The 14,107-nt window shown below is 41.3% G+C and overlaps 1 protein-coding gene across 1 annotated transcript in view; it reads right to left on the bottom strand.

Annotated features, from left to right (window-relative positions):
• The window catches only part of LOC126425128 (DNA repair protein XRCC1-like), a 73,823-nt gene that overhangs the window by 52,908 nt on the left and 6,808 nt on the right, over positions 1–14,107 (bottom strand). Inside the window, exon 5 of the mRNA XM_050088071.1 lies at positions 8,569–8,713. Coding sequence (XP_049944028.1) covers positions 8,569–8,713 — 145 coding nt within the window. The remainder of the gene's footprint in view (positions 1–8,568; positions 8,714–14,107) is intronic.

Here is a 14,107-nt window from a genome sequence, read left to right on the forward strand (position 1 = left end):
ATGAATGCACTAGGGTAACAATGAGGTGGGGAGTCTATACTACACCTATTGTCGAAAGAAGGGCACAGAGAAGAATATGCAAGGCTTCCATATTACAACAACAGATTTCCTTCTACAGTAAATTGGTTCTTGGAAAATCTTGTTGTTAACTGAGGCTGAAAATGTCATCATATAGAGCATTCATGCATATAAATTTGTCATATTAAGCAAGAATGAGAAGTATGTTCCTTACGAGGAACAGCACTAACACAGGAATCGCGTTAGAGCTGAATTGTCATTGTAACTGATGTCCTCATCAGAAAAATCTACTGTAATTTAATTTTTCATATCTTCATTTCTTAGTAAATTGTTTTACATTTTACAACTGGTGAACTGAGACTTTACAACCAGCTGCTTAGTAGCATGTGAGTTCATCACTGGAGCACAGTGCAGCAGTGATTGTGTGTGGCATGGATTCAGCAAGTCCTCAGAAGGCATTTGGTGATAAGTACCATCATACGTTTATGCACAGGTCATGCAGTTTCTGCAAATTACGGGCCGGTGGTTTGAGGACACAAAGCTGGTGCCAAATAGTGCCCTAGATGTGATCCATTGGGTTAAGATCAGGAGAATTTGGTGGCTGAAACATCAATGTCAGTTCCCTATTATGCTTCTCAAATCACTATAGCGTGATTATGGTCTTGTGACATGGTCAGATATCCTGCTTGAAGATGCCACCACCATTGGAGGAGGTATCGAGAAGGTGGGGATGCAGCTGGTGTGCAATAATATTCTCACATTCTACAGATGCCACAGTACCTCTGATGACTATGGCAGGTCTCACAGAAGCAACTCCCCCTCCAACTGCACAATACTGTCCCATCAGCCTGCATCTATGGAGCAGTGTGTCTTTTGAGCAGCTGTTTGCCTGGAAGACTGCGTATCCAGAAACAACAATACAATTAGTGTAACAAGAAAAATTATTCATCAGACCGGGTGACGCACCCACAGTACAATCTCGACGATCCCCTGCCCACTGCAATCTTAACTCTCAATGTTGTTGGGTCAACATCGTAACACCTGGGGCCGTGAACTGCAGAACTCCACGTTTGACAATGTGCACCAAACGGTGTGCTCCAAAACATGTGTACCTATACCGGCATTGTAATCTGTTATCAGATCTGCCTTATGTCACCACCTATCCTACTTTATGGAGTGGGCAAGCCTCTGACCTCCACTTCCTGTGATGTGGGGTGGATGTCCAACATCTTACCTAGCTGTGGTTTCATGGTCCTTCGAGCACTTACCACAGTTTCCGAGATTCTTATTCCCAGGTGCAAGGCCATAACATAGTGTGTGCCCTTGTCAAACAGGCACATTTAAAGTACAGTAGACTAAGCTACTGGACAAAGTCCTTCTTCAAATTTAGAAAAACACTCACATTTTCATACAACTCACACGGATGTGGCCCATCTTCTTCAGGCTCTAAGGCCCGACAGCGTCCGTGCCCACACTGTGAGGCAATCTCGGCTGAGGTTGAGAGTGGGGGTACGGGAGAGGTGTGGGGTGGGGAGATGCCTACTCGTATCTATCACAGTCAAGTTTCTCTCTAAAACCAGTTGTGTCGATACAAGCCCTGCGATCGAACCACTGCTTATGCTGCACAGCCTGCAGTGGGTATCTTGTTTCTCTCTAAAACCAGCTGTGTTCATATAACCATAGTGATTGGAGAAAGTTTATGCTGCACAGCTTAGTGTGGCCAACTTACTCCTAAGGAACATGCCACCTGTGGACTAAAAATTGGACCGTGTGCCTGACAGTACATGCCCTACCAAAATTACCACACTTGCTATTAAAAATCTTCACACTCAGTTGGTTCCAATACGCATGAAAATGATTTGAAAGGAAATATTGACTTCATGGAACTGAAAAGTTTACTGCCTCTAGTACAATGCACAGTACACGTTCCTAACATTTCTATGCACAAGTACTGAAGTTCACTTTTATTTCAGATTGTTATTACTTTTCTGAGGTAACCATTGCTTCTACCAGTCTTTGCTAACAACTCGCTTCTAATATTGACGAGTTCTCAATTCCAGCCACAAACATGTATCAAGGGTTTATCAAACTTCTCACTGCACGTGGCCACATATTGTCCAACCATGTCTGGCATCCAGCCACGACTCCCCACCACTCCTCGCCTTGCCCGCCACCAGTATCGGTTGGCGCCAAACCCATATTCATGATCACTGAAGGTTCTCCTAATGGCAGTGTGCTGCACTAGACCGCTATGTGTAAGGTACGGGTATCTATATTCGAGGAGTAACTATATCTGTAACCTTATAAGGGGGATAGCAGAGTCAATGGCGGAGGGAGCGAGATGGGCAAGCATCAAAGAAATGTGAGCAGTGGCACAGCAGGTGTGTGGGAGGCTCAAGTATGAATGCGGCATGGGCAAAGGCAGGTGGGGACAGGGACACACAAGTTGAGGACAGGGTGGTTTCAGCAACGGAGGACAGTCCCCATGGTGCATCTAGAAAAGCTGGAGCCACCGGGAAGAATACAGACAACACAGGCAGCAAAGTAGTCGTTCAACTCGAGCAGAACGTATCGGGCGGCACACTCCGCAACCAGATGGTCTGGCTGTCTCTCAGACGAAGTTTGTAGGTGTCCTTTCTCATGGGCAGTCAGTTTGTCAATGGTCACACCCACATAAAATGCAGCACAGTGGTTTCATCTGAATCGGTAGACCACATGGCTGCTTTCATGGGTGGCTCCGACTTTGACTGGACAGGACTGGAGTAGGTGATGGTGGAAGGACATACAGGTAAGACCTCACATCTACAGGAGATTTCACGATTCATGTTGCACACTTCTAGAGGTTGTAGACGAGACTTAGTAGGTAAAATTTTACATAGGAACCCAACAATGGAAAAGTCATTGAACAATGCTACAGACTGTCAAAGTTATAGGCACTGGAGCCTGTAAATGTATGTATCTACAGGATTATTCTGTGGTGATGCCACAAACTTTCAAGGATGATGGAGAAGGATAAATTTATCTATTTGAGGTAAGGGTCCCCAAACTGGAAATGAATGAGTCGAAAGTTATAACTGAAAACCATTCCGATACCTCTGACAGTGGAATACGTGTACCAGTACAGCTGTTGTTAAGATTGTAGGGTAGGCAACTTTCAGAGATGGTAGTGTGGGCCAAAACAAGAAAAAAATCTGGTAAACACCAGCTCTAAAATGCATACCTTAAGAGCTATGAGCACTTGTTCAATAGAGGAAACGTGCTTCACACTTGCGAAGATGAGCAAGTGCTGATAGCTCCTTCAGGTATGCATTTTACAGCTGATATTTAATAGACATTTTTTCTTGTCTTGGCTCATGCTACCACCTCTCAAAGCTACATACCCTACATTCTTAGCAACAACAGCAGTACTGGTACATATATTCCATTGTCAGAGGAATTGAATGATTTTCGCTTGTAACTCTCAAATTGTTCATTTCCAAACCAGGAACCCTGACTTGAAACTGATACATTTATCCGTCTCCATCATCCTTGAAAGTTTGCAAAATCATCACAGAACCACCCTCTACATTTTTTACAGACGCCAGCACCTACAACTTTCATGCTCTGTAGCATTGTTGGATGACATTTCCGAACATGGGTTCCTATGTGAAACTTGATCTAGTAAGTCCCCTCTACAGCCTCTAAATGTGGAAACACACATTGTGAAACACACTGTAGGTCATATTATACGTGTGTGAAGTAAGGGGTCAGGAGCAAGGGAGAAGCAGAGACGGGCAGTAGCTTCAGTGGGTGGAGGAATACAACTGCGGAACGGGTGGAGGTGCGGATAGTGGGGAGGATAATTCTCTTTTCTGGGCACAGTGAAAGGCAGTCGAAATCCTGGCAGACAATATGATTCGGGTGGTACCAGTTGCAAATCTGGTATAATACTCAGTAAGCTTGTATTTCTTTCACTAAACGGCAGAGCAGGACAGTGTCAAATGCTTTCCTGAAGTCAAGGAACACAGCATCTACCTGAGCACTGTTGTCTACAGAGCTATGGATCACATGGAGGAACACAGCAAGTAGAGTTTTGCAAGATCTCTATCTGCCAAACCTATATCAATTTTTATAATGGAGATTTTTGTTCTCCAAAAATGTCATAATACTTGAGCATTAAATGTTTCATAATTCTACAACAGGTTAATGTCAATGATATAAGCTTATTATTACGTGCATCTGTCTTATGACCCTTCTTGAATATGGGAATGACCTGCACATTTTCCCAGTTCTAAGCACCCCCTGTTGCCCCGATAATCTATAATAAACTGCTGCTAACAGGGGAGTAAGTTCTTTCACATAATCTTTGTAGAATCTTATATGTATCTTACCTGGACCTGATGCCGTTCCACTACTAAGTCATAAGCTGCTTTTCTCTTCCATGATTCGCTACCTCAATATCTGCCATTTCAACGTTCCTACTACGACTAAAAGGAGGGACCACATTACGATCTTCTGCAGTGAACCATTTTTGGAAGCTTGAACTCAGCATTTCGGCCTTCTTTCTGTTTTTTCCCATTTTTGTGTCAGTATAGACACTGAGTGAATGAATTAGAGGATTTTGAACTGCTTATTGATTTTCTCAGCTAGGTTTTGATTGCTCTTGAATCTGTGCTGGAGCTCTCTCCATTTTTGTTGCAGTTATCTAACATGGCTATTAAATCACAAGGGGCTTTCCCATCCTTTAAGACCTCGTTCGGAACATATTTGTCTAAGGTATATTGGATGGTGCTTTGGAATGGTTTTCCATTTGTCCTCCACATCCCCGTCCTCAATACCAAATATTTGATACTGACTACCCAGTTACTCTGCAATTTGTATCCTGTAACTCTTGCTATGCAAAAATATTTTCCTATCCTCATTGAGACCCCCTGAGATACTTGTAGTCAGAGTTGCTTTCACAGCCTTATGATCACTGGTATCTTCCTCTTAGTTAAATGGTTTGATAAGTTGAGGTCTGTTTGATGCTAGAAGGTTTACAACAAAAAAAATGGTTCAAATAGCTCTAAGCACTATGGGACTTAAAATCCTAGGTCATCAGTCCCCTAGACTTAGAACTACTTAAACCTAACTAACGTAAGGATATCACACGCGTCTATGACCGAGGCAGGATTTGAACCTGGGACTGTAGCAACAGCACGATTCCAGACTGAAGCACCTAGAACCGCTCAGCCACAACGGCTGGCGGTTTACAACATTAGATTCTCAATTTGGTTCTCCGATCACTGGTTGAATTAATTTTTGGACAAGACATTCTGAATAATAACCAGTCTTAGTAGCACGACTCTCCCAATTTATACCTGTAAAGTTGAATTTACGCCCTATTACAACAGAATGATCAAGAAAATTATTAATGATATTCTATAAGTTTTATCTGAAGTGCTACTGACCTAGGTGGTCTATAAAAGCATCCGATTACCATTTTTGACTGCCCTTTGATACTTAACTTCACCCAGACTAATTCACATTCGCAATCTGTGATAACTTCCTTAGAGACTATCAAGTTTTTTTATTGCAATAAATACGCTGCACCATTGGTGACTAAACTATCCTTACAATAAATATTCCAAAATGAACTTAGGATTTCGTTGCTTTTCACTTCCAGTTTCAACCAACTTTTTGTCCTTAATACTCTCTGGGTGTCATAATGTTCAATAAACAGTACTAATTCTGGGACCTTTCCTTGGAAGCCCCTGCAGTATACTAATTCCATACTAATCTTTTCTATGTACATTCTGTGAGGAGGTGCATTCTCTGAGAACATTGTGGCTGATGTAATTTCGATTTTGGCAGGCAATTTGTCTCTGATCCCAAGGGCGGGGGTGGGGGATGAGGTTCTCTAACCTAAAAAATCACCACTTGCACGCCCCACGTACACCATTAACCTAGTAGCCACTTCCTGTTTGTCGTACACCTATTAAGGGGAACCCAACAGTTCTCCATCTGACAGCGGAACTCAAGAAATTCACATCCGACACTGTTACAAAGCCATCCGAGCCTCTGGCTTAGACCTTCACTCTGCTCAAAAGCAGAGGTTTGTGACTGACCCTGAGTACAATGCTACAAATAGCTTGAACGTGCAGCCTGCCTGTGATGCTAGTTGCATTCAACAAATCAGCCATATGCTGGAAAGTGCAGAACCCAAGTGGCAGCCTTCACAGGTGCCATCAAGTGCCACTATTTGCAGCCAGTCAAACCCAGTGCCCTCGAAAGACATTGGCAGAGCTTCCTCCACATCACAGACGAAACGCCCCCTTCCATCCCGGCAAACACACTGAGTGCACACTGGAATTTTTTCCTGCCCTGCATGCTATTTTCAAGATGGGCTTCACTAACCACTTAATGTCGGAACTCCCAATGACTGGCATACCCACCTTCTGAATTTGTACAGAATGTGCATGAAAATTGGCCGCTGGCCCAACAGAAGAGGCATCAGGTGCTAGCTCAAAAGTATTATCAGCTGCGGGTAGCACCTCATATCTGTTGCTAAGGCTCAAGAAGCCAGCCCTGCGGGACATTCCCTTCCGCCCTTTACTCAGTGACATGCGAACCCACCACCCACTCTTAAGTGAGGAGAGACCAGTCAAATGATGCGTATCAGAAGAGACAGTAACAACCAGGTCACCAGGGGATTCTAATGGTACCAAACGTGTTATAGGTCTCATCACTGTAGCCCCATGTTGCCACAGCTTTGAAGAACAGCCCAAAGCTTGTCAATAGGTGTCAATGCAGCTTCCAGCTGGTTACAGATAGCAGCCAATTCTCCTCCTGTCTGCTAACAAGCACAGACCCTAGCCATATTGCACTGTGTGTTTGTGTTTGTGTGTGTGTGTGTGTGTGTGTGTGTGTGTGTGTGTGTGTGTGTGTCAAAACCATTTTTTTTTTTAATTGAATAAGATCTCAAAAGCATAAGCAAGCACTCAGGATTTTAGAAAGTACTAACAGACCCCTGCAAAAGAGAAAATTAGCTGACTGTGGCATTACCAAGTTTGGAATGTATGCAAAACATACTGAGGAGAATAAACAAACATTAAAATCTGCTCTGCTTAATTCACAATACAACCTGGGACCAAAAGATCTGTGGGCTCTTCAAACAGAAACAAATGTCTTTACTGGAAATGGATGCATCAACAGTTACTTTTTACTAGAAACTTTCCTTACACGAAAGCTACTGTATGGAAAAAATGCAAAGTCTAAAGCACCAATCTGAACTATATACTGTGTACTAACATGAGATTTAAACGTCGTCATGCAATGTGATGCTTCTGGTGGTAGAAAAATTGCACAAGGAAGCTGCCTCACACGAGGATATGCACTAAGGCTTATGCAGGACTATTGCTAGGTATTTTGGTACCCTATGCGAGAACTGAAAAATGAAAACCCATCTTTCTTACTACCATTGGGCTCCCTGATATTTCCCCTCCTCCAACACGACCAACATCAAAAGGCACAACAACATTGCAAATCTCCTCTTATACTTTTAATCATTAAATTAAAATGACCATATGTCCTCATTTTCTGGGGACAAACCTCAATTTTCATGCTGTCTCCTCAATTCCTTTAAAGCAAATGCCCTCAATTTCTTATTAGTTGTCATCAACTTTTGAAATTTCCCAAAATAACTGAAACAAGAATAATATGCTGAACATTTTAAACTAGAACTCATCTGAATATACCAGTGCAACCAAATTTGGCATTAGTTACTTATTTCATTTATCTGTAAGACAATGAACTAATAAATTCATTGAATTTAGGAATAATGCTATACTGATGGGGGACATGCCAAAGTATCAAACAAGATTATCTGAATAATCATTTTTATTGAAATATTTTTCGAATGAGGATAAATCTCATCTTTTCCAGCATCCACTTTCGTCAAAACAAAGACTTATTAAGCAACTGTTACGTATGGTTTTCAGAACAATTCAGCATTTTAATTTTTCCTCTTTTTCATTTTTTCTCCCCATTTGCTCATTGTTTTCGCTGCTTGATTTGAAATTAACTTTTTCTACCCTTTGCTGTCCCTAAAATTTTGCCGCCCTAGGTGGTCACATAGTCTTGTCTAGTGGTACAAACGGCCCTGGGTTTAAACAACAGAAAAAATTTAATGTACATTGGCAAACACTAGTTTGTACAGTAAAATACACAGATACAATCCACTTCTTCATGGAAGTGTGAGAAAACACAGAAACTAAACTATATTACTCCAAATCAGCCAAATGCTAGAGCTGCTGCCTGCTGCTGCACAGACTGTCCGAGCCCTGTATTTGACAGTCTCTCAATTCATACTGTGCCATGTTCATATTGGTAACATATGTATGCTTCTCTATACAGGCATTCACTAGTCAATGGCTTCATAAGCAGAAACTGGTAGTGAAAATAAATAAACAACAGTCTAAGTGAAGACAAAATGCCACATTCCGTGAACAAATAAACAGTAATAGCTACAGTAAGTGACAATATCATCACACAGCTCGTACAAAACACAGAGTACAGGCTTTGACTTTTCACCTGGGCGAAACCTCAGCTGGCTTATTTTCCTTCTTCTTTGCAGAACTTTCTCCATCAGTTTTGACAACGGGACTGTGCTTCCTTCCAGGCCGGTCCATTGAAGCTAAAGCAGAGGGTTTTGAAGCATCCATAATTGCTGCAGCTCCTGTGAACAGCAATGTCACTTAACTTGTGTTGCCACTGGTTACCCCAAGAAATTACACTGTATGATCACACTTTGTTTAAATTAATTTGACCACGAAACAATTAAATTTACTGCTACCATTACAGAAAAGTGGTGGAGTGGAGTAATGCACCAAGTTTGCAGTAATTTGTAGTAATTTGGGGAGGGAGAGTTAATAACGTCACTTTTCTTGTATTTTTTTGTAGCATAATGTACCCAAAAAATTGTCAACACTACTGCAGAACACATGAGAGATCTTCTCTATTACTAAACTTATCTACATATTAGGATCATATGCCTTATCACCTTATCAAAGTGTGAGAACCAAGAGGTCAGGAGCTGAAGTAACAGGACTTCCGTCTGGCAATAGATCGACATTCCTCACACTTCATAAGCGTAATGGAAGGGTCCTTGTCGAAACGTGTTTTTTACCTTCTTACTGTGTCCATGTTAATCATCGCTAGCACTCGGTTTAAGAATCATGAAAGAACATTTATGTGGAAGAGGCATGAGAGGCACTGGAAGGTTCCAGATTCATTATATAATGGTAAGACATATTTTGGAATCAAATTTTAAAGACATTTCCAGGGACAGCTGTGGACTTTGGCCATAATTTATTGGTTATGAACTGTAGATTAAAACTGAAGAAATTGCAAAGAGGTAGAAAATTAAGGAGATGGGACCTAGATAAGTTGAAAGAACTAAGGGGAAACAAATACAGTTGAAGAAGAATGGGTAGCTTTAAGAGATGAAATAGTGAAGACAGCAGAGGATCAAATATGTAAAAAGACAAGGCCCAATAGAAATCCTTGAGTAACACAGGACATACTGAATTTCACTGATGAAAGGAGAAAATATAAAAATGCAGCAAATGAAGCAGGCAAAAGGGAATACAAATGTCTAAAAAATGAGATAGACAGGAAGTGCAACATGACAAAGCAGGAATGGCTAGAGGACAAATTTAAGAATTTAGAAGCATATTTTGCTAGGGGGGAAAATAGATACCACCTACAGCAAATTAAAGAGACTTCTGGAGAAAAGAGAAGCCGCTGTATGAACATCAAGAGCTCAGATGGAAAACCAGTACTAAGCAAAGAAGAGAAAGCTGAAAGGTGGAAATAGTATAGAGAAGGGCTGTACAAGGGAGACTAACTTGAAAGAAATAATATGGAAATGGAAGAAGACGTATATGAAGATGAGATGTGGTACTGCAAGAATAATTTGACAAAGCACTGAAAGATCGAAGTCGAAACAAGACCCTTGGAATAGATGACATTCTGTCAGAGCTACTGATACCCTTGGCAGAAGCAGCTGTGACAAAACTATTCCATCTGCTGACAAGGGAACCTCCCCATCGCACCCCCCTCAGATTTAGGTATAAGTTGGCGCAGTGGATAGGCCTTGGAAAACTGAACACGGATCAATCGAGAAAACAGGAAGAAGTTGTGTGGAACTATGAAAAAAATAAGTAAAATATACAAAGCGAGTAGTCCATGGGCAAGATAGGCAACATCAAGGACGTTGTGAGCTCAGGAGTGCATGGTCCCGTGGTTAGCGTGAGCAGCTGCGGTATGAGAGGTCCTTGGTTCAAGTTCTCCCTCGAGCGAAAAATTTAATTTCTTTATTTTCACAAATTTATGATCTGTCCGTTCGTTCATTGACGTCTCTGTTCACTGTAATAAGTTAAGTGTCTGTGTTTTGCGACCGCACCATAAAACCGAGCGATTAGTAGACGAAAGAACGTGCCTCTCCAATGGGAACCGAAAACATTTGGTTGCAAGGTCATAGGTCAACCGATTCCTCCATAGGAAAACACGTCTGATATATTCTATACGACACTGGTGACGGCATGTGCGTCACATGACAGGAATATGTTGTCGACCCCGCTAACTTGTACACTAGGTGAATGGGTACAGAGAGTGTTCTACCTTGCCCAATTTAGGTTTTCTTGTGGATGTGATAATCACTCCCAAAAAAGTGATGAAAACATAAGAGTTTGTCACATAAACTGCAACAAATGAATGCAACATTTTCATAGTCACACAGTTTTCCCTGTGCTATGTCAAAGCATGTTTTTAACGTTTTCAAATTTTTCCCTGCGTAGACCGTCAAATCCTGCATATGTCCAAGCAAATCTGAAAATGTCCTGGAATTTTGGAGAGCGAAGTTGATTATGTGTGAGTGCCATGAACATTGATAATTGTCTGAAAATAAAAAATTAAACTTTTCGCCCAAGGGAAGACGTGAACCCAGGACCTCTCGTTCCGCAGCTGCTCACGCTAACCACGGGACCACGGCATTCCCGTGCTTACGCTATCGTTGATGTTGCCTATCCTGCACATCGACTACTCATTTTGTATATTTTGCTTATTTTTCTCATAGTTCCACACAACTTCTTCCTGTTTTCTCGATTGATCTGTGTTCAGTTTTTCAGGGCCTATCCACTGTGCCAACTTATTACTAAATCTGAGGTGGGTGTGATGGGGAGGTTCCCTTGTGAGTAGCATGTATGAAACAGGCAAAATACCCCCAGATTTTAAGAACAATATACTGATCCCAATTCCAAAGAAAGCAGTTACTGACAGAAGTGAATACTATCTAACTATCTGTTTAATAAGTCATGGTTGCAAAATACCAACATGAATTCTTTACAGAAGAATGGAAAAACTAGTAGAAGCCGACTGCAGGGAAGATCAATTGGATTTCAGAGAAATGTAAGAACATGACCCTAGAACTTATCCTTGAAGATAGGTTAAAGAAAGGCAAGCCTAGACTTACAGCATTTGTAGACTTTGAGAAAGCTTTTGACAATATTGAGTGGAATAGTCTCTTTGAAATTCTGAACATAGCACGGCGTCCAATACAGCGACCAAAAGGCTATTTACAACTTGTACAGAAACCAGAGAGCAGTAATAAGAGTCGAGGGGCATGAAAGGGAAGTAGCGTTTGAGAAGGGAGAGAGACAGGGTTGTAGTCGATCCCAGATGTTATTCAATCTGTACATTGGGCAAACAGTAAAAGAAACTAAAGAAAAATTTGGATAGAAATTAAAGTTCAAGGAGAAGAAATAAAAACTTTGATGTTTGCCAGTCTATAAGATAGAGTAAAGGACTTGAAAGAGCAGTTGAACAGAACGGACAGGGTTTTGAAAGGAGAATATAAGATGAACATCAATAAAAACAAGACAAGGGTGATGGAATGTACTCGAATTAAACCAGGTGTTGCTCAGGTAAGTAGATTAGGAAACAAGACACTTAAAATAGTATGCAGGTTTTGCTATTTGAGCAGTAAAATAACTGATGATGGCCAAAGTAGGGAGAATATAAAATGTAGACTAGCAATGGCAAGAAAGGTGTTTCTGAAGATTGTTGTTAACATCGAATATAGACTTAAGTGTTACGATGTCTTTTCTGAAGGTGTTTGTCTGGTGCGTAGCCATGTATGGAAATGAAACATGAACAATAAACAGTTTAGATAAAAAGATAACAGCAGCTTTTGAAATGTGGTGTTACAGAAGAATGCTTAAGATTAGATGGGTAGATCACATAACTAATGAGGAAGTACTGAACAGAACTGGGGAGATAATAAATGTGTGGAACAACTTGACTAAATGAAGGGATTGGTTGATATGACACATACTGATATATGAAGGGATCACCAATTTAGTATTGGAGGGAACACACACACACACACACACACACACACACACACACACACACACACACAGAGAGAGAGAGAGAGAGAGAGAGAGAGAGAGAGAGAGAGTGGGCGTGCGCGCGTGTGTGTGTGTGTGTGGGGGGGGGGGGGGGGGGTTGTAGTAGCCGGAGAGCTGCATCAAAGCAGTCTTTTGACTGAAGACACCACCACCACTACCCCAACAACAACAACAGTGTTCACCAGAAATGAGTTACTATATTTCTGATCAGTGATGTTTCCAACGGAAATAAACAAGTACTTAAACTCTGACGACACTGAAGAAAGAATAAGAAACCTTGTACAACTCATTCTAGAATACTGCTCAAGTGTTTGGGATCCCCACCAGGTTGAATTAAAGGAAGAGACTGAAGCAATTCGAAAGTGTGCTGCTTGACAGTTTGTCCATTAACACTTTGTGTGTGATGTTGCAAAGTGACACATACTGATATGAATGGAATGAGAACATGCGATTGGTTGTAAGAAGGTGCTTTGCAAACTCAAATGGGAATTCCCAGAGGGAAGGAGACTTTTTTTGTGAAACACAATGGAGAAACAGTCGCTACTGGATAGTAAATCTATACCTAATACAGCTGATGTCAAGGAATTTGGAGTCAGTGAATTAGTTTCTAACTACTGAGAAAGTTTTAGAGAACTGTCATTCGTAACAGATTGCCAGATGACTACTGCCATCGATGTAGCCTACATCTAGAGTACGGACTCCAAGGACTCGTATGGAAATATACTGATAGCAATTTTTCCCTTGCTCCACTGGAAGTGGAACAAGTGATGCAAGGTACCCTTTTCACCACGCACCATACGGTGGCTTACAGAGTATGTAGGTGGATGCAGAGGTAAACAAGGAATGTGAAAGTAGGTTCTCGGTAGTCTGAAGCATGTTTGGAATAGTGAGAATGGAGTGAGAGTGGTGCTCACACATTAAAGTCACCTATAACAAGAACTGATGGAAACATTAAGTGTGCGCCAAATTCCAGAAGGTGGAAAGCATAAATCGAGAACAAATAAATTTACTTTTCCCATCATTCATTGGGTTTTGGTAAATGAACTGAGGATCAGGAAATAATTCGGATCCACCTCTTGGCAATACTGATATGATACTGGAAACTCCAGGGCGGAATAAAAACAATGGAAGTCATAAAGGTGATAACTAACCATGTAGATGAGGCACTGAGCCATTGACAGCAAGTCAAATGGTTGTTGAGCTTTTTCATAATGTTCTACCTCACATATAGCAGCTGCATCAGTCAGGTCTGAAGCACTGTGTTATCTAAAAGCTCATCAATGATGTCAGTCCTTAATGAGCATTCAAAGTCTCAAGTTCTGTACACCGCCCATTACTAGATACATGTCTCCCAGGAACATAATGTCAAGAGAAAGGAATTATTTCATGATCTTCTACTATGGACTGATGGTGAAACTAATTTTCTAAAACATTTTCTTACTAGTGAAAATCAGACAATGGGAAATCCAGGATGGAATAATGATAATATTATGAAAAGGACAGATTGCTACTCACAATATAGTGCAGATGTTGAGTTGCAGACAGGCGCAACAAAAAGACTACTGAACATGTAAGCTTCTGGCCAGAAGAACTTCTTCCGAAATAGACAAAACAAACACACACACACACACACACACACACACACACACACACTGTCTCTG

Source organism: Schistocerca serialis, chromosome 10 (genome assembly GCF_023864345.2).
Source record: "Schistocerca serialis cubense isolate TAMUIC-IGC-003099 chromosome 10, iqSchSeri2.2, whole genome shotgun sequence".
In the NCBI taxonomy this organism is placed as follows: Eukaryota; Metazoa; Arthropoda; class Insecta; order Orthoptera; family Acrididae; genus Schistocerca; species Schistocerca serialis.